Source organism: Hippocampus zosterae, chromosome 3 (assembly GCF_025434085.1).
Source record: "Hippocampus zosterae strain Florida chromosome 3, ASM2543408v3, whole genome shotgun sequence".
Classification (NCBI taxonomy): domain Eukaryota; kingdom Metazoa; phylum Chordata; class Actinopteri; order Syngnathiformes; family Syngnathidae; genus Hippocampus; species Hippocampus zosterae.
The window spans coordinates 4981049-5001855 of NC_067453.1; the positions used below are offsets into that span (position 1 = coordinate 4981049).

Below are 20807 nucleotides of genomic sequence, written 5' to 3' on the forward strand. Positions count from 1 at the left end.
GAGTACTCTCCAGCACACCCTCCAAGGACTCCAAAAAGGGTGGGTATGCTGAGCTGCTGTTTGGTGCATATGCACAAACAATGGTCAGGACCCGACCCCCCACCTGAAGACGGAGGGAGGCAACCCTCTCGTCTAAAGGTGTGAACCCCAATGTACAGGCACCAGAGATGTGTTCCTCGAGCCGGTCCTTGGCTTCGAGGACCGGCTCGAGGACCGAGGGGCGGTCCTTGGTCCTCAGCCGTGGCCTCGGAGTCAAGTCCTTGGTCCTTGGCCTTGGCCGGGAGTCCAAGCCTCGGATTGTCGGTCCTCTGACACAATGAGGGATTAGAGCCTCGAAACCCTTGTATAAGGACCGCAAAAATCACAAAGGAATCTATTAAATTCCATCCAAGGAAACCCATATTGATGGATTAACTCTGACGCTTTCAGAGGGGCGGGTCTGCCACTGACAGGTAACAGTAAGCGCAACGTATAAAGAGGGGCATCACAGTTAGTTTCAGTCACGGTTTGTTGCGTTCGCGATCTGCAGTTTAAATAGCGTTTAAAGCCTTTCTGTAACAGCGGTGTCTTTTATTTTGTTATTTTTGCACAGGCGTCACGTTTGTGCTGTCGCACTAGAATGTTTGTTTGAACCAAGTAATTTGCGTTCCAGCTGGAGTCAATAATGTTGGCAGTTCACTTCTGGGTTTGGCTGTTGGAATTTGGAGTCTTTTGCTCGATTCCAGTTATGTTTGCTGAATGCTTTCTTATGTTTGGAATAATGAATATTGATAAAACATAGTTTAAAATCATGGTTGATTTAAAAGGATATCTTATCTTATCTTATTATTTATTATTATTATTGTGAAGTTGAAGGTATTAATGTAGTATGAGTGGTAGTGGTAATAATAGTAGTACTCAGAGAATGTTTAGAGATTCAGCCATCTCGTTACCTCTGCGTCCCGCGTCGGAGACGCATAATTTTCCCACGGGATGCACAGTTCCAAACAATGTGCGTTTTTGGGACGCAAGGAAATTTCTCCGTCAAAAAAAACACAAACAAACAAACTACGGCAAGCCTGAGGATTTCACAGTAACAATCGGTAGCGTGTCGTTTCCGTGGCGTCATTTTCACGGTACCGAAAGATAGTTTAATTATAAAAGTCACCGCACTTGAATTGACTGTGTGATATACGTGATTTCTCTGCGCCTGTATGTGTGTTTGTGATGTGGTGTGGTGTGTGAGTGTGTTTCTTCTAATTTACTTTCGTTTTGTTTTGTTTTGTTTTCAGTGTTGGGGGGGACACAACAGATGACGTTATGTGCGCATGCGGGTTGTTATTTTAGTCCGCAAACTGAGGAATCGCACCGATGAAAGTTTGAGATGGCGGCGAAAAAAACTCACCAAGGTCTACTAATTACGATATTTAAGAAATGGGAATGCTTGTCTGATTTTTCGTATGAATCATCCAGAGGGCGTATCACTAAACTCATCTGTGACGTATGCACAGAACGCGAGAGCGAAATACGACGCGAGGCACAATTACAGGCAAAGTGGTCATTAGATTTGTAGGCTAATCACTGTGAAAAATATTATGAAACAGTATTGGTTATTCTATAATTTACTGGTTGAAGCATGGTAACTTTATGAATAAAACATTCGTCACAAGGTGTAGTAATGCTAATGTTAACTGTTGTTAGAACGAATGATGACGTGTGTTAAATTCTTTCGTCAAATTGATCGTAGATTACACATGCATTGTCTTGGGAAGAGGATGTCAAGCCACATCAATACTTACCTGTATTAATGATTACCAGTCAATTAATCTTTGCAGAGTGAGATTGGAAAAAATACTCTGATGATGCCACATGAGTACACTAGTTTTAGATCCATTTATTTTTTGGAATTAAACTGGAGTACACAGCTGCTGATGTAATGTTCATTTTTAATGCATAGTTTTCAAACATTGACCCTTGAAACATTATACTTTTGAGTTTCGGAATTCTTGATTATCAATATCAGTCAAAATAGAAAAATGGGTTCCCATGATGAACGTTTACAGAACCCAACATTTGTTATCGTGGTTTCCCATTGGGTAATCCGACAGAACCGAAAAACGGTTACCATGAATTTCCGAAATCCGCAGGCCTGCTCCTGAATTATTTAAATTTTTACAGCATTTGTTTATCGTTGTATCTGTTGTTGTTGGTGTAATTATCATTTGCAATTGAATAAGTAGACCCTTTCAGAATTCGAAATTTGGGACTCTCTCAATCCATAATGGCACTCATACTTTTCTGATCAGCGAGTCCCTGGGACTCGCTGCCGATCAACTGTAAAATTATCACTGAGAGATTAGCGCTTTTTCTGCAGTCAGTGATTGACATCTATGCAAAGTCATTTCTCAACTTGTGTTCCGTGCCATGTCATGCCTGTTGAGTGTTGATTTACTTCATGTTAAGAAACTACTGCACTAAAACATTAATTCATAAATGTATACCATATGATTTTTTTTTTCTCAGTATAAATAACACGTACCCTGACTGTTCTATTCTTTGAATAAAAACACTTCATTCAAGCGTTAGGGAGTGCAAAGGGTTATGATGGAGGGGTGTTGCAAATCATGAAGACCTGCCAAGTGGTATGATAGCATTGTTTTATACATGTCCTCGGCTAGGCCTCAGTTTCAAAATTAGTCCTTGGTCCTTGGCCTTGGCCTTGGCCTTGGCCTCAGAGTCAAGTCCTTGGCCTTGGCCTTGGCCTCGGGTTGCCGGTCCTTGGACACAACACTGACAGGCACTGAGGCAGGGGGCAATGAGTATGCCCACACCTGCTCTGTGCCTCTCACCGTGAGCAACTCCAGAGTGGAAGAGAGTCCAACCCCTCTTGAGAGAACTGGTACCAGAACCCAGGCTATGTGTGGAGACAAGTCCGACTATATCCAGTCGGAACTTCTCTACCAGCTCAGGCTCCTTCCCTGCCAGAGAGGTGACATTCCACGTCTCTAGAGCTAGCTTCTGCAGCCGAGGATCAGACCGCCAGGGTCCCCACCTTTGGCTGCTGCCCAGCTCACATTGCACCCGACCCCTTTGGCCCCTCCCATGGGTAGTGAGCCCATGAGAAGGGGGACCCACATTGCCTCTTCGGGCTTAGCCAAATCTCTGGGAATCCCTGTAAGAAGGAATGCTTAAATGACTTGTAACTCTGGAAAACTTTAAGAGACTGCTACAAAACTGTCAGCTTTTCAGATTTTACTATTTATAGTTATATGTTTTAGTCAATTGAATATTTGTCATTCTGTAAACATTTGTAGGCATGAAAAAAATGATGCAGATATTTCCTTCATGCTTGTTCTCACAACACCAGGTCGAGCGGAAGATGGAGGAGAGAAGATTACGCTTGGAGGAAGAGGCCAACAGGTACACTCAATTGTATGTAGAAGTGTTGTTTGTGCGTGTGTGTGTGTTGGGTGTGCGTGTGTCTGGGGGGTGCGGGGGGTTTCATAGGTGATAGTAGCCGACTTGGCCAGCTTTGAGCCAGAGGTAGAGTAAACGCTGGACTGATTGCCAGCCAATCGCAGAGCTCATACTCAGGAGACTCAATTGTTCACATTCATACCTCGGGACTATTTGGAGTTTTTAATCAATAATCTACCCTGTGCACATGCATATTTTTGGAATGTGGGAGGAAACCAGAACACCCAGAGAAACCCAATGCAACAAGGATAAAACTTGTTTCCTTGAGGAGCAATTTTGCCAATCACCGACTGTATTTGAGGAGGAATTTTCGGAATTTGATAAGTCTTTTTTTTTTTTTTTGTTGGTTAACCACAGGGACAGGAATCAAGGGTTTTATTAAACAATACAAATATGTTAATACAAAGGAATTACTGGTTTCTTTTTTGTTGTTGTCTTTGTACAAATAGTTTTTAGTTCTTAAATTCATGTTGTAAATATAAGCAAACTGTATCACTTGTCTTGAAACAGTGGGGCAGTTTTGAACACAAATTTCAATTTTCAAAGTTCACATTTTTCACTATTTCTAAATGAGGGTGTATGGTTATATGGCAAAGCGAAATTGAGAAAAAAAAATTAATGAAATGTAATTTTGAGAATATTGATTGGTCAGTGAGGCCGTGAGAACAGCTTCAAGGAAATTCTGGTCCATCCTTTGTCATCTCAGGATGAGGAAGCAGGGCCCCACACTATACTGTATTGTGGAGATGGGTTGGTGCTTACCTAGGCTCAGGAGGTTGTTAATTGGAGAATACTTTGCTTGCTTCTCAATTCCACCAAGAACGCCTTCTTTTGAGCAAGCAGAATCAGGAGACTCTGAGGTGGACTCTCCTATCTCTGTCGTTGAAGTCACCAAGGTGGGTAAAAAGCACGATGGTGGCAAGGCCCCAGGAGTTAATGAGATGCGCCCTAGAGTTCCTCAAGGCTCTAGATGTTGTGGAGCTGTCCTGTTTGATACGCCTTTACAACAATCCTATGCCTGTGCTTGGCAGACTGTGATTTTGGTCACCATATATAAGAAGGGGGACCGGAGGGTGTGTTCCACTGACAGGGGGCTTGTACTCCTCAGTCTCCCTGGTAAGGTCTATTCAGGGGTGCTGGAGAGGAGGGCCCATCAGGAAATCAAATCTTTTCTGTGGGACCCTTCACCCAGTCCTTTTATGTTTATTCTGTCATACTTACTGTAACTACCAGAAGACTGCATGTTTTTAGTTGAACTATTTAATGAATGACAGGAAGATTGAGACATGGCTGTGGAGCTTTATTCTGTAAATGCGAAAACGAGTTCTAATCTCCCCAAAGTGGTTCCTTTTCTTTATACTCTGAGACACACCCACACAGGAGGGCAGGTCTGCCTCTACCAATATGACGATGTGTGTCGCCACGGTCTTAACTGGTTCCAAACAGATATGTCTGCCATGGATGTGATAGATAAAAAGATGCAGAGCCAAGAAAAATGTCACAGCGACACAACGGCCTTGCTCAAGTAACTTCTACAAGTCACTTCTACTTATCTGCCAGAGAGGCCTCATTTACTATCCGTCTGCTGAAACAGAAAATATTATGAATTAGAAACTAGAACGAGTAAACCCGCAAGAGACAACCAGCTTGCTGTGAATATATCAATTGTGGGAGCAGTTAGTGGAAAATGGAAGACATATAAGACCAGTGATAATCTTCCTCAATATGGGACTCCACGCTAGATCTCACCCTATGGGGTCAAAATCTTCATGAAAGGTGAGCAAAGATCACAATGAGACTCAAGGACCTAGTGAATTATCTGCAGAGAGCTGAGACCTAAGTAAGAAAGGTGACCATCAATAACACATTACACCGATCGGGAATCAAATTTTGCAGTGGCAGATGAGCCCCTCTGCTCAAGCCAGTTTATTTGCAGGCTCATCTGAGGTTTCGTAGAGAGCGTATGGATGATCCAGAGAAGGATTGGGAGAATGCCATGTGGTCAGATGAAACCAAAATAGAACTTTTTGGTATAAACTGAACTCATTGTTCGGCGAACGAAGACTGCTGAGCCGCACCCCAAGAATGACCTCTATACTGTGAAGTATGGAAGTGGAAATGTCATGCTTTGCAACATTTTTTTTCCCCTGCGTACAAGGCAGGATGGCTGACATGCGTTCAGGAAATTATGAATGAGTCCATGTATCGTGAGATTTTGAGCCAAAACCTGCCTCCATCACTACAAGTATTGACCATGTAACACTCAGGTGTGTTGACACAAGGAGACTTGGAAAACATGCAGGACAGCGGCCATCCAGGACCTCAGTTTGACACCTATGATATAGGGGAACACCTCTGATCACAAGCTGCAATTGCAGACTGCTGAGTGCTAACAATTTCTGGTGACGCAGGTCACGCGCCACCGCAGGTTAAAGATTTACCCACTTTATTTAATTTTTTTAAATACTTTTTGTGAAAATGAGACTGCTAGGATGATTAGGGTGTGGTGTACATTAACACAAAAAAAATTACTAACATGCACAAAGACACAAAGGGTTGTTGTTTTTTTTTCTCCTCTACACCTCTTGTGATCGACTTGGTACCAGTCCGCGATCTACCAGTCATCGCGATTGCGATCGACATAATGATATACCAGAGGTGCCCAAACGTTTATGACCAAAGATCTACTTTTGTTGTGTCAGTGAAACACAGGCCCAAGTGTCTCACAAAAACGTACCTTTTCATGTAAAGTCATTCAGTTCAGTAAAAAACATTGTGATATTTAGTGTTGGCACTTGGTAATGCCCGTCTTTTATTTTCGTGAATAGATACAGTATATTAAAGGATTTTTGTTGTTGTTTTTTTAAGTCATAGTGACAAAATTCAAGAAATCAGAAACTGATGGCACAGAATTCTGTTTCATCCAAAAATGCTTTGCACTGATTCGAGTGCACTTGTGTGACAAACAATGTCACAGTGGGTACATCTTTGAAAAAAGGTTGAGAACCACGACACTAGAAGACTGACTTGACTGTTCTTCCATCACGGTTTGGTTTAGGGCTGTCACAAAAAAAGACAAAATCCGACTGCAGCGGACAGTTAGGACGGCGGGAAAAAAAATCATTGGCACCGCCCTAGCCACTCTTGAGGACTTGCACACCGCAAAAACCAAGACAAGGGCACGGAAAATCCTACTGGACCCCGTGTACCTAGCCCACCACCTTTTCCAGATACTCCCATCAGGCAGGCGCTACCGATCCATGCGCACCAAATCCAGCTGACACTTAAACAGCTTCTTCCCTCTAGCCATTAACTCCCTAAACAGTAACCCAAAACTACCTGTATAGTGGCTCTTTGCAATTTTGCACAACCCTGTGGAACAGCATTACCGCAATAATCATTGTAGCTCCAGCTCTGTACTCGAACCACTGTCACTGATGATGCGCAGATGTACACTATATGTGTTTTTACTAGACGTAGAGGTATATCACAAAACAATGGGATTGTGTCTTCTGTGATAGGGTAAGTATGTTTTTTTTTGTTTGTTTTTAAATTGAAGTGAACGTATTGTATCTTTATGCCAGGAGATTTGCAGCATCTGGAGCAATGACACCAGAAGAACAGGAGCAATGCATTCTTTACACCAATGTTTTGGAGTATGAGCACAACCATGTAAGTCGTTGCAATAAATATCTGTTCAACAGAATTTGAACAATAGAAAAACAAATGTAATAAAATAATATTTTGGAATCAAAATGAACACATTTATGAAATACTGTAGGCTGTTTCTTTTCACACCTAAACTATTTTTCAATTTATAATTATTTTGTTTTCATAGTTGTGCTTACAGTCTTACAGTTTTTAACATTTGTTTTCTTCTTCAGGATTGGCTCAAGCAATGGAAAGTTAGCATGAAGAAGAATCCTGATGATATCACTTTGGTTTCTGGCTTCATTTCCAATCTCCTTAGGTAATGAACTAATTAAGACTCACAAGAAGTTAATGGTGTCGTTTGCAATTTGACATTATATTACAATGTGGCAATTTTAAACTGTTATATATCATAAAGGTTGCCCTTTTAATTGCTATCACCTTTCATTCTACGAGTCACACTCTGGAGGTCCACATGCTAATCAATTGTCATCAGTCTGATCTATCCAATTTTTTTTCTATCTGCATTTGGGTTGCGGAGGAAGCACTCTAAGCAGAGAGGCCTAGAATTTTACTTCTCTTAATTCACTTGTCTGGAAAGACTGCTGGTGTAACGACCAGATCACAGTTAAAGAGGCCACATACCAAATATCATATTTGTCCCCTCTGTCCATGTTCCATGTTCAGCTGTGTTAAAATCTTTTGAAGTTAATGTCCTTGACATTTTCAGAGGATGTGCTGTTTCAGACTAAGCCATCCGGCTCCCTTAATGACTTTTTTCCTCCACGTCTTCTGATATAGTTCCCCAACAATTTAAACATGCTGTGGTGCAGCCCTTGCTCGAGAAACCTGGCCATGATCAAGAAAACATGTCGCAGCTCATCCTCATTTTGCACACACAACAGTGAAGACATTTTGGTATTAAGCGTTTGAAAAGTATTACTTTAGAATATGTTTTTTCTAGAGCTGTCAGTTTAGCGCGTTTTTATTGGCATTAATTTAAATGAATTTTAACGGGATTACATTTTTTCTCGCGAGATTAACGCGGCCCACGTCACAAGCGGATGTTACGTTGCTCTATAAATACACCAGAAACAAAACAACAAGCGCGCTACATAAGTCCACGCCCATGTCTGGTTTGTCAGCCACGGCAGCGCTAGACACCGAAAATGGATACTTAAAGAGGTTATGAATGGAAAGTTTACTTTTAAATAGTTGCCATATTGCTCCACTGACAAGACCAAAGTTACCTGTTCTTCTCTCTCTCTCTCTGTATCATACTGGTATACGATGTATGCCACTGACGCGATTGTTGCTTGTTTGGAACTATTTTGTGTGGAAGGTTACTGTGTTCTGTGTCCGTATAAATAGAACGGGTGGAGCTTCTCTGTGTTCGTCTGACAGTGACAGTGCGCTACAGTGGTAGCGACCTAGCGAAAGTAAAACGTCTCCAGTGTTGTTATCGAACCAAGTCTACACTAGTGATGTGTCGTGTCGTTCGCGAACGAGCCGGCTCCGAGAGCCGGGTCTTTGAAGTGAACGGGAGCCGGCTTCTCATTGGGAGCCGGAAAGGGAGGTTTAAACACACACACACACACACGCGCGCGCGCGCTGCAGTTTAGAGAAGGGGGAGGGGTTAGAGAAGAGACACACAGCAGCACACTGAGCAGCACGCGAACAAGACAGACGAGGAGACGAGAGAGCTAGTTAGTGAAAAAAAACAACACGGTGGAAAGTGGAAAGGTGAGAAAATGGACAGGAAACGCAGTGAAATATGGACTCATTTCAATTTAATTGATAGTTCAAAGGCAGCGTGTAGACTGTGCAAGGTTAAAATATCCCATAGATCTGGCGCCACAAATAACCCGCACAGGCACATCAGAAATGTCCACCCATCAGTACAATTTGAAGAGAAAAGACAAGCAAGGGAACCAGCTATTAATGAAGATGCTAGTGTGTTTGCAACTGTTGCTGCTGCTGCAATGTCACAACTGCCTAGATGTACAACCCAGAGCTCTATGAGACACATGCAAAAAGCTATAAAACCAGCAAAACGGAACACAATTGACGAGGAACTGGGTAAAATGATTGCAAGGGATTTTCATCCATTTTGTGTTGGCTGTGTGTTGTCGCAACATCTGTGCCCTCAGAGAGAATCTTCTCCAAAACAGGGCAAATATTAACAGAGAGGAGAAACAGGATCAACCCCTCAAAGCTGAGGCACTTGGTTTTTCTTCATGCCAATCTTCGCTAAAGAAAGCTAAAACCTTTACCTGAATGCTGCTTTTTTTCTTTTTGTTTTACATATTTTAATTTATAATTTGTTGTGTGGTATTCAAAGCTTACTTATGTTGTTTTACTGTAAATAGATAAAAGCTTATAAATATACACATTCAGAGATTGGAACTTATCGACGACCTTGTTTTGAGATGGGTCTTTGTACTTTGTTTTTATTTTTGTAGCACTCCATGTTGAGTATGTTCAGAAGAATATAAATAAAGCCATATAAATAATAAATATTTTATATAATGTATATTTTTTGCATTAGTACTTCATTTTACACATAATATTACGTTATTTTTGCTATTAAATTAATTTAAGCAACAAAAAAACTGAGGAGCCATTTGGGAGCCAAAAGAGCCGGCCGGCTCTTTTTAGGCACTAGTCTACACAAAACCGTAGACAGACTTCCGCGCAAGAAGAACCAACACAATCAACATAGCCTGACTGTGTTACGGGGAGTGAACCCCCCTCCCCCATTTCAGAATGGTTTGCCCCTGCAGCACGGGGGAAGTGTTTGTTCTTGTTTGTACGGCCGGCAGTTTCGAATACAGCAGTACATAATGAACACTGGTGTACAGTGTCTCGTTATTCTTCAACAAACATACAGAAACAGACTGCTGTGTTGAAAGCAAACTTGAGAAAAACGAAGTATGCAACCATGGTTTAAATCCACTATAGGCTGAGTACTAGTGTACCTTAGATGTGTGCACTTTATAATGTTATATTGCTCTGTTTTGATTTCATAAAAAAAGCTGTTAAAGCAGCTGTTGTGTGACAAAATATTTTTTTCACCGTTATTGATGGACAGTAATATTGTGTGAGAGATTATGTGTGAATAACTGCACCAAGTGAAAAATGTTCATGTAAAATTGAAAATCGAAATTTTTATTTCAGTAAATATTTGCATTTGGCACATAGAAAACTGATTCATGATTCCATGTTGATGAGAGCATTAAAATGGGGAAAAAATAGGACAAAAAATGTAAAAGGAAATTCAGAAACGATAAAAAATGTGTGAGTAATCACGATTAATTTTTTAGTTCATTTGAGTTAATTATGACAGTTGCATTTTTAATTAGATTAAATATTTTAATCGTTTGACAGCTCTAGTTTTTTTCCAAAGAAACATTTTGAACGATAAAAACTGCCAATTATTGAAATACAGTGATCCCTTGCTATTTCGCGATTCACTTATTGCAGATTCAGTGCATCGCGGATTTTTCCAAAGTACTGTATTTATAAAAAAAAAGGCTGAATGACTCGTTGGTTTTGTACATGCCTGAACTGTATATACAGCGGGCCCTCATTCAAGGCGCCTGATTGGTTCCTGCTGCGACATCGACCAATGACAGCACCGAGTGGATATATTCCGTGAACTGAGTGGCTGGGCATCTTTACAGCCCCGCCCAGCACCTTGAGTCTCATCACGTTGTTGACTCTCTCGCATACTGTTTCTTCTATTATTTGTACGTGCTCGGCGGAGAGAGAGAGAACAAGAGAGTGGAGGCGGTTGTGGGCCTGTCCGAAAGTATCAGCACGTCTCTCTTCGCCTCCTTCTCATCGATACCGACCTTAACGCTACTTCGCGGTTTTTCATTTTGCGGCAGGGTCTCGGTCTCCATTAACCGCGATAAGATCACTATACTCATATCAGTAAAAGGAACCAATTTTTAAAGGGAAATTCAGTGAAGTATCTACAGTTGCCGATTAAATTGTATAAAAATGACCCCATGTGCAATTTTTTAAACATGGATACATGCTTACCTTATCCCTGTATTTGCATGAGATTTCTGTACCAAATTGTAAATTTTTACACTGTGTTGCATCTGCAGTTGTTCTGACCACCCAGTGGTGAAACTACTGAAGAAACACCAATATCGGATTTACAATCGGCTGTATCCTATTGTCAGTAAAGGATTCCCAGCAAGTCACGTGATCCCACCGAAAACATCCAACAGCACTCACAACCATCTCCATCCAGGTAGGGTTGATTGTGGCCCACCAATGCATATGGTTCGCCATAGGATCAATTGATTTTGTTTCCAAGAACTCTCGTCTAGTTGTTGGCCTGGTCCGCATTCTGAGCACTGTCTTGGTGCCCTTGAGCAAGGCAGTTTTAGGGCTTGAACCTCCTTTCCTCATTCTGAGTTGTATGAACTGGATAAAGCATAGGATCTGTCTCGACAGCTATTGCTTTTATTTTGAAAGAGCATGCTTTATTAAACATGCATATGCACTTTTATGAATTTTAGTCAACATTTCTTGATTAACTAATTAATAATAACTGTCTTTAAATAGTCATGCTCATCTAAGGTCATAAGCCACAGAGTCTAACCCAGATCCAGACTTTGCTTCTGAAAGTCCTTTTTTTTTTTACAAGGAGAACATTTAAGTATGTTGATGTGTTTGAGTATGGATCTCATCAGACTCTCATCAAACATTTACTTCCTGCGAAAAGTAGTGGCATTTAAAAAAATACACATTATGGTCAAGCTCGACCATTTTGAGTTGGAACAACTAAAAATGACTCTTTCTGAATGACGTTATCAGAGTCTTCACCATAATCTTTTTTTTTTTTTTTTTTAACATTACAGAGCCCAAGAGGAAGCCAGACAGGACTGTCAGCAATGACATTGACAACCAGAGCTTCACAACCGACTTCTCACTCTTACCTTTTTCCTCCAATGCACCCAATAAAAACTATGATGATAGTGAGGGGTTGGAGCTTAAGCCACATATGATAGTGGACCGTGAGTACTCCTTTGAAGATTTAGGGCACTTCCTCAACAAGATAGACTGGGCCCCACTTCCAAGCAGCACTGAAGATTCTTGCTGTAATGTAGAGCTAAGCACTGGTAACCCAACTCAGCAGGAAGTGGATGACGAGCATTTTCCAGAGATGAAGATGAGAACGATGAAGCAACATCTGGAGGCCATTGTCAAAGACATTCATATAGCCATTGGTGAGCACGCAAACGCTGGACTAACATCTGCATGCACAGAAATTGACACTGTTGTAAAAACTATTGTTGCTAATAATGTTTTCTATCTTTCAGATCAACTACTGTCTCTATGTTTGCTGTCCTGCGAGTATCTTAACACTGCTGACTATAAGGACATGTGTCTGCGTAACATTGAGATGTCATTCTTTGTTCCTCTCTGGAGTGCATTAGTGGCACTTTTCAGGTAACTTCCTTAAACTGACACTCTTGACTGCACTCATTGATTTGTGCCGATCTCACACACATACTTAGGCATGTAGGGGCTGCATAGGAAAATAGTTCTGGTTGTTTTAGAAGATGTTACCGACTCTCGTTCGGTTAGGCTTCATAAATTCAAGCACAAGGGTGGCTAGGGCAACACTAGCCTAGGTGTTGGTGTGGAAACCTACCAACAGCGGACCCCTGCATTTTCTGCATACTTGGGGTTTGGCACCTGGGGCTTCACCTATTTATATTTTTTCCAATAAAAAAAAAAAGACTTCAATTTTGGATTAGATTTTTCTTTTCAATGCAATAATAACTAATTCATTTTTCAAACCGCTTGATCCTCACTCGGGTCGCGGGGCATGATGGAGCCTATCCTGAATCGGTTGCCAGCCAATCAACGCAATTATCATGGGCATCAATTTGAAGATTTTCATTTTTTGCGGGGCAGAGGTGCAGGGTTCCATTCCTTCCTCTGTCCTTCCTGTGTGGAGTCTACATGTTCTCGCAGTGCCTGCGTGGGTTTTCTCCGGTACTCCGATTTCCTCCCACATTCCAAAAACCTGCATGGCAGGTTAATGGAACACCCTAAATATTCCCTAGGTGTGAGTGTGAGCACGGATGTTTGTTCATCTATGTGTGCCCAGTGATTGTCTGGCAACCAATTCATCGTGTACCGTGCTTACTGCCTGAAGACATCTAGGAAAGGCTCGAGCACACCCCGCAACCCTTGTGAGGACAAGCGGATCATAAAATGGATGGATGGATGTAAATATAAAATATACTTCTTCTACGGGTCTATATCTACTATACCAGCGGTGGGCAAACGTTTTGGCTCGGGGGGCCGCATTGACTTTTAAAATTTGACAGAAGGGCCAGGTCAGCACTAGCTATGGTTGATTAAAAAAACAAAAGCATGAACGTACTGTATTAATATACTTTTTTAAAAGACAACAGCATTGTTGATGACCTATTTTAGCCTGTGCATTGCTGCAGATGGGTTGTGATCAGTAGAAGTAGAGCGATACAGAGGTCCAAGGTGGTCGATAAGATCTCCCCCCCCCGCCCCCCCTGTGTTCTGCAACTTCAAGTCAATGCGCCACCTGGCGATGAAATGCCTGTCATTATAAGTTCAAATAAAATGAATGCAATCATTCACATCAAACATTAATTGTGGACCAACCTTTGGTGGGCCGGATTAAAAAGACCAACGGGCAGGATCTGGCCCGCGGGCCGTAGTTTACCCACCTCTGTACTATCCACTCCACATGACTACAATTGAGCTAGTGAAATGTACTCTGGAATCAATTTCATTGGTTGTTTGGCTAACCAATAAAACGGGTAGTAGCATAGGCAACTGGATTGGTCCAATCTATTGGTTACTGTAAACAATATTGTCTAAAGCAACTTGATTGGTACTTTTTTTAAGCCATACTTTTGAGTGTGTAGCACCACCTCGATTACCTAAAGAAATAAAATGTTATGACAACGAAATGAGCCTAAGCAGAGAACAGAAGAGTCTGCCCATGGAATACATTACTGTTTCAGGACATGTCCCTTGACATCCATCCATCCATCCATCCATCCATCCATCCATTCTCTTCCACTTATCCAAGGTCAGGTTGCAGGGGCAGCATCTTAAGCAGGAACGCCCAGACTTCCTTTTCCCAGCCACATCATCCAGCTTTTTCTGGGGCAATCCCAATTGTTCCCAAGCCAGCTGCGAGACATAGTCTCTCCAGCGTGACCTGGGTCATCTTCAGAGCCGGCTCCCAGTGGGATAGGCCCGGAACAACTCATCAGGGGGATCATGTACTGTAGGTGCCTGAGATATGTGTCACTTCATCTGGCTCCTCTCAAAGCGGAAGAGCAGTGACTCGACTCTGACCACCTTCCGGATGGCCTAGCTTATCACCCTATTTCTAAGCGAGAGCTCGGAAAGAAACTCCTTTCTGCCGCTTATGTCCAAGATCTTGCTTGTGGCCATAGGTGAAGGTAGGAATGTAGAACAACGGTAAATTGACAGCATTGTCTTTTGGCTCAGCTCCTACAGACGGACCGATAGAGTCCACATCACTGTAAATGCTGCACCGATCTGCCTGACAATCTCCCACTCCACCTTGCCCTCACTTTTGAAGATTTGAAGAAGACACTCAAAACTTCAACTTCAACTCCTCCACTTGGGGCTGGATCACATCCCCACCCTGGAGAAGGCTCTCCACCCTTTTCCAACTGAGTACCATGGTCTCAGATTTGAAGCTGCTGGTTTTGTTCCCAATTGCTTCACACTCAGCTGAGAACCGCTTCAATGATAGTTGAAGATTGCAGCTTCAACAAGCCAACAGTATCACATCATCTGCAAAAACGGTGTACTGTAATCGGGAGAAACATCCACCCCGATCAGAGCCAGAAAGGTGTTCCGTTATTGGATTCTTATAAGGGACTTGCACATGACACCACAGCCCCTTAGACCTTGATAATCAGCTTTGTTTTTGTGTCATTGGATTTGTGTCCGCATGGTTTGGACACTCGGGTCAAGAGAGGGGTGTATCTGTCAACTGATCACCAGCTTGTAATGTGTTGGTTCCGATGGTAGGGGAAGATGTCGGTCCGACCTGGCAGACCCAAAGGGATTGCTGGCAACATAAGATAAGATAAGATAAGATATCCTTTATTTGTCCCACACTGGGGAAATTTACAGCCTCCAGCAGCAAGAATGTAGGTAGAAAGAAGAAAGAAAAAAAAACATCTGGCACTATCCCTTGACAGAAAGAGTTTGAACTCCCACCTTTGACAGAACTTTGCCCTGGTCTTGGGGGAAGTGGCAAACATCGAGTCAGAGTGCACCATGTTCCGTGTCTCAATTGATGATGCAGCCCACTGGAGCTGTGGCAATAAGTTGGTTGATGCCTGTTGTTGAGGCAGCCCCCCAAAACCTGTTGGTGAACACCAGCAGTGAGAAATGCCGTCAAGCTGAAGAAGGACTCCTATCGGGCTTTGTGTTGCCTGTGGGACTCAGGAGACAGCTGATGGATACCGGCTGGCCAAACAGAATGCAGCCATGGCGGTCACCAAGGCAAAAAGAAAACAAAACTCTCGCATGGGAGTTTCAAACAGCTTTGAGGAAATTCCACTCCACCATCCGACATATCAGTAGGGGGAAGCAGTGTACCTTGAATGTAAATTTCCCCAGTGTGGGACTAATAAAGGATATCTTATGAACACTCTGTTGAGTGGAGCTGGGGCAATGCTGACTTGGATTTGTGACGATGTGAATCGGAGCAGGGTCCATTGGCAGGGTGAATCTCAGATTCAAAAAGGGAAGTTGTGGTTTTTGTCTTGGCATTGGAACAGTGAACCAGTTCTAACCCTCAGCAGGATATTCAAGCTTGTATGGGATTTCACTCAACAACTCTACATGTGCTTTGTTGACTTAGAGAAGGTTTCCTTTCCTTTGAGGAGTTGTCAGAGGGGTGCTTCGGTAGTACGGGAAAACAAACCCCCTGATATGGACTGTTCAGTACCTGTACCACCCATCAATTTCTTTTCAGGTGATATAACACGCTGCATTAGTATCATCATAAACAAGGACATGACAAATAGGTATGGAAGGCCATTTCGTAATGTAAGTGAACCGTAGTGTGGTGGTACCACCCAGTGACAATTGTGAGACAATATGCAAAGTATCAAGCAGAGCTAAAGTGATCAGTGGTCGAATACAATACTATGAGATTTGTACAGTTGGTGCAGAAAATCATTGAACTATTTTAGAGTAACCAGTCGCAGTATTTGTTGTACAAGAACTGAAAGTTTAGGGAGTTAATGGCTAGAGGGAAGAAGCTGTTTAAGTGTCTGCTGGATTTGGTGCGCATGGATCTCTAGCGCCTGCGTGAGGGGAGTAGCTGGAAAGTAGCTGGTGGTGGGCATGGTGCGGGGGATCCAGGAGGATTTTCCGTGCCCTTGTTTTGATTCTTGCAGTGTGCAAGTCCTTAAGAGTAGGGTGGTGCCAATGATTTTTACGACCTCCTCATCATCATCATCATCATCATCATCATCATCATCATTTATTAGCTATATATGTATACACATAACAGAATTCAACAGGTGCGGACGCATGCATAAATTGCTAGGATCAAACATTACATTACTGGACTAGTCAATGCTTAAAATGCTTAAAACACGCTGTGCTTAAATCTTTGTTCAGAAGACGGACTGCATTAGGGAAAAAACTTTCGCGATGGCGACTAGTTTTACCAAGTATCGATCTGTATCTTCTACCGGATGGAAGTTCTTCAAAAAATTCGTTAGCAGGATGAGAGTCATCTTGTGTGATTGAATGAGCTCTCCGCAGTGAGCGCTGAACATAAATCTCGTCCAAAGACGTTACATCATGATCGATAATTCTGTAAGCGGTTTTAACGACTCGCTCGAGCAAGCGCCGGTCGTCGACCGTTGCACGACCAAACCAGACCGTGATCGAGAGCGATAAAACGCTCTCGATCACCGCCCGGTAGAATTTGGTCAGAATGCGCTGGCCGACCCCGAAGCTCCTCAAGCGTCGCAGAAAGAACATGCGTTGCTGAGCTTTTGCTACACAGTGGCCGACATGCGCCGACCAGGTCAAGTCACTAGAGATGTGAATTCCCAGGAACTTGAAGGTTTCAACGATTTCGACGTCCGTGCCGTTGATAACCATCGGCTCCAGAGGAGCCAAGGGTTTCTTCGGATTGTCCTGACGGAAGTCGACGATTACTTCCTTCGTCTTCGAGACATTGAGCTCGAGATTGTTCTCGGTGCACCACATCACCAGTTCGTCGACCTGGCGGCGGTAGTCGCGCTCACTGGCCACAATGAACCCAGCAACGGTGATGTCGTCGGCAAATTTAAAGAAGTGACAATCAGTAAATGAGGCCACGCAATCATGTGTCATCAGGGAATACAGAAGGGGAGACAGGCAGCATCCCTGTGGAGCGCCTGTACTCAGAATTAGTTCACTGGACACTGAGGAGCCGACTTTAACAACCTGCGGTCTCAGACAAAGAAAGTCATAAATCCAGTGACACAAGTTCAGCGGAAGTCCTAAATTTAGAAGTTGTGTAAAAAGCTTGGACGGAAGAATTGTGTTGAAGGCGGAACTAAAGTCTATGAAAAGAAGTCGGGAGTAGGTCGGAGTACTCTTGTCAAGATGTCGGTACACTTTCTCAAGCGCTATAGACACAGCGTCATCTACTGACCGGTTCGCCTTGTAGGCAAACTGGTACGGGTCCATAGAACGAGGTAGTAACGACTGGAGAACATCCTTCACTAGGCGTTCGAAAGACTTCATGACATTTGAAGTCAGAGCCACTGGGCGGAAGTCGTTTAGAGTAGTTATCGGCGAGCGTTTTGGTACGGGAATGATGACAGATGCTTTGAAAAGTGCAGGAACTTTGCAAAGACGAAGTGACCAGTTGAAGATTTCTGTGTAGATTCCACCGAGTTGCTGTGCGCACATCTTGAGGAGACGGTTCGAGACTTTGTCGGGACCCGTCGCTTTATGGACGTTTGCGCGTTTAAACTGCTTCACGGTGTCAGTAGTAGAAATCTTCAGACGATCAGGATCTTCGGGTTCATCGCTGGTATTAGGCTTTGGCATTGACTTTTCAAACCGGCTGTAGAACCTGTTCAGCTCATCAGGTAGAGTTGGGTCGTCAGGATCAGAGTTCTTGTTGCCGCCAGACTTGTACGGCGCTATTTTCCGCACTCCCCGCCAGAGGTCGCGACTATTTGTAGACTCGAGGGAATCCTCGAGTTTCCTGGCGTAGTCGCGTTTGGCGGTTTTGACGGCGGACTTGAACCGATACTTTAATGCTTTGTACGCGGCCGCATCTCCAGACTGAAAGGCTGTTTGACGAGCACGTGATTCGCGCCTGAGGGCACCGCCAAACCAGGGTTTCTGATTCGGATAAGCGGTCACTTCCTTGATGGGGACGCATAAATCCTCGCAGAATGTGACGTAATCAGTCACCGCCTCGGACGGACACTCATCCAGGGTCGCATTTTCTAGGAACATATTCCAGTCCGTGCATTCAAAACATCCACGGAGTCGATCAATGGCATCGGACGTCCACTGCCGGACTGTCCTCTTGAATGGTTTCTCACGCTTGAATTGAGATTTGTACGTCGGGATGAGGTGGACACAGGCATGGTCAGAGGTACCGAGGGGGGCACGTCGCAGTGACTGATAGGCGTCCTTTATCGTGGTGTAGCAGTGATCGAGGGTATTCGGCCCCCGAGTTGGGCAAGTCACGTGCTGGTAGAACTTTGGAAGAATTTTACGGAGATTACATTGATTAAAGTCGCCGGCAATGATAGAAATAGCCCCTGGATTCGCGGTCTCATTGTTCGCGATGGCGTCAGCGAGCTGGTTCATTGCCTTCTTGGTGTTGGCTTTGGGTTCGCTGTAGACAACTGTCAGTAGAATTGAAGGGAACTCTCGTGGTAAATAGAAGGGACGGCAGCGAATGGTGAGGCATTCAAGTTCCGGAGTACACGACCTAGAAATAACCTTTGTATCGGTGCACCAGGACTCGTTGATCAAAAAGCACACACCACCGGCCTTGCTTTTGTTGACCTGGTCAAATTCACGATCGAATCTGAACAAGGCGAATCCGGGGGGTGTAACAGCGGCGTCGGGTATCTTTGACTCTAACCAGGTTTCGGTGATACAAAAAACGTTACATGTTCTGAAGTCCTGTCGCGAGTCCATGAGGCTGATTAGCTCGTCCATCTTGTACCGCAGCGATTGCACGTTTGCCAGCATGATGCTCGGTAGAGGGGCACGGGAATTACGTTTCCGGAGTTTCACCAGCGCACCCGCTCTCGATCCCCGCCTCCGCCGGCTAACGGGTCGTATTCTACGAGTAGACTGGCTGGGTTCTGGAGACTCGGACAGGATTTCCTCGATCAAAATACGAGCTTCTAGGGCAAGGTGAGGCAACTCACCAGAACTGTATCGATGCTTGAGTAAATCCTCCCTAGTATAGTGAAAACACTGACACGATTTAGTCCAGATAACAGAAAATAAAAGCCAAATTATTGCACAGCGTAGCACCATGTCGCCATTGCCCGGCGCCATCTTGGTCCTAACTGTACGTGGAAGTTGGATTTTGTCCTTTTTTGTGGCGCGAGACTTGTTCAGCTCGCGTTTCTATTGTCGTGTTAGCGTTAGCTTGTGGCGCAATATAAACACCGACTTGCAAAAAGGAGGTGAACTCACGTGGTGAGTAGAATGGCTTGCAGTTTAAAGACAGCGACTCCAGGTCCGGGCTGCAGTGTGCATCGAGCGTCGTGACATCAGTGCACCATTCTTCATTGACATAGAAGCTAGGGGTATGAAAAATAATCGATATTAATCGATACATCGATGCGCACGTCCGCGATCCGAGTGCATCGGCTCATTCACTGGGGACGATGCGATTGACGGGTGAAATCGCGATTCATCACGATGCATTGATGGGTATCGGTGAAATCGCGATTCATCACGATGCATTGATGGGTATTAGGGGTGTGGAAAATAATCGGTAAAATCCGATTCTAGCAACCGTTTTGACGGGTGAAATCGCGATTCATCACGATGCATTTGGTGGGTATCGGTAAAATCCGATTCTAGCAACCGTTTTATTCATGTTAAACGTCACCTATTTGCCCTTTCCTAGGCGCAATGAATGCACGATCATTGTTTTGCGTTTTGTGTTGAATACGGACGGTACACAACTAGCGAAACATGGAAGTTAGCGCAAGCAGCAGCGAGGAATCTATTATATTTAATGCACCCGCAACATTCAAATCCTATGTTTGGCAATACTTCGGCTTCGAAAGGAAAGACGGAAAGCTTGATAAAACCTCCGTAATTTGCAAGGAATGTCGCACTAAGAAGCCATACAACGGCAGCACCACAAATATGCAGACCCACTCAAACCGATGGCACCAGATCACCGACAAGTTTCCCTCCCGCTCCCCCGCTTCCACGCCCAGTTCCTCGTCGGACACCGGAGAAACTCTTGGTAAACCAGGTCAGGATCAGAAAAAAATTGCCTCTTATTTTGGAAGTCCCCTTGCAACTCACTGTGACCGCGCAATGGCTATAACTAAGATCACTGCTTATTTCATATGCAAAGACCTCCAGCCTAGCTTGGTGGACAACGGGGGTTTCAGACAGCTCGTGCACGT

The 20807-nt window shown here is 43.7% G+C and overlaps 1 protein-coding gene and 1 long non-coding RNA gene across 4 annotated transcripts in view; one reads left to right on the plus strand and one right to left on the minus strand.

Moving 5' to 3' along the window:
• LOC127597785 (uncharacterized) overlaps positions 1-1511 on the minus strand; it is a 151558-nt gene extending 150047 nt beyond the window's left edge. Inside the window, exon 1 of the long non-coding RNA XR_007961748.1 lies at positions 1045-1511. This is a non-coding gene — a long non-coding RNA (uncharacterized LOC127597785). The remainder of the gene's footprint in view (positions 1-1044) is intronic.
• The window catches only part of vps9d1 (VPS9 domain containing 1), a 59585-nt gene that overhangs the window by 22565 nt on the left and 16213 nt on the right, over positions 1-20807 (plus strand). For all 3 annotated transcript variants that reach the window (XM_052060869.1, XM_052060870.1, XM_052060871.1), the window contains 6 exons: positions 3347-3399; positions 7041-7128; positions 7341-7426; positions 11223-11371; positions 11985-12353; positions 12447-12576. In XM_052060869.1, coding sequence (XP_051916829.1) covers positions 3347-3399; positions 7041-7128; positions 7341-7426; positions 11223-11371; positions 11985-12353; positions 12447-12576 — 875 coding nt within the window. The remainder of the gene's footprint in view (positions 1-3346; positions 3400-7040; positions 7129-7340; positions 7427-11222; positions 11372-11984; positions 12354-12446; positions 12577-20807) is intronic.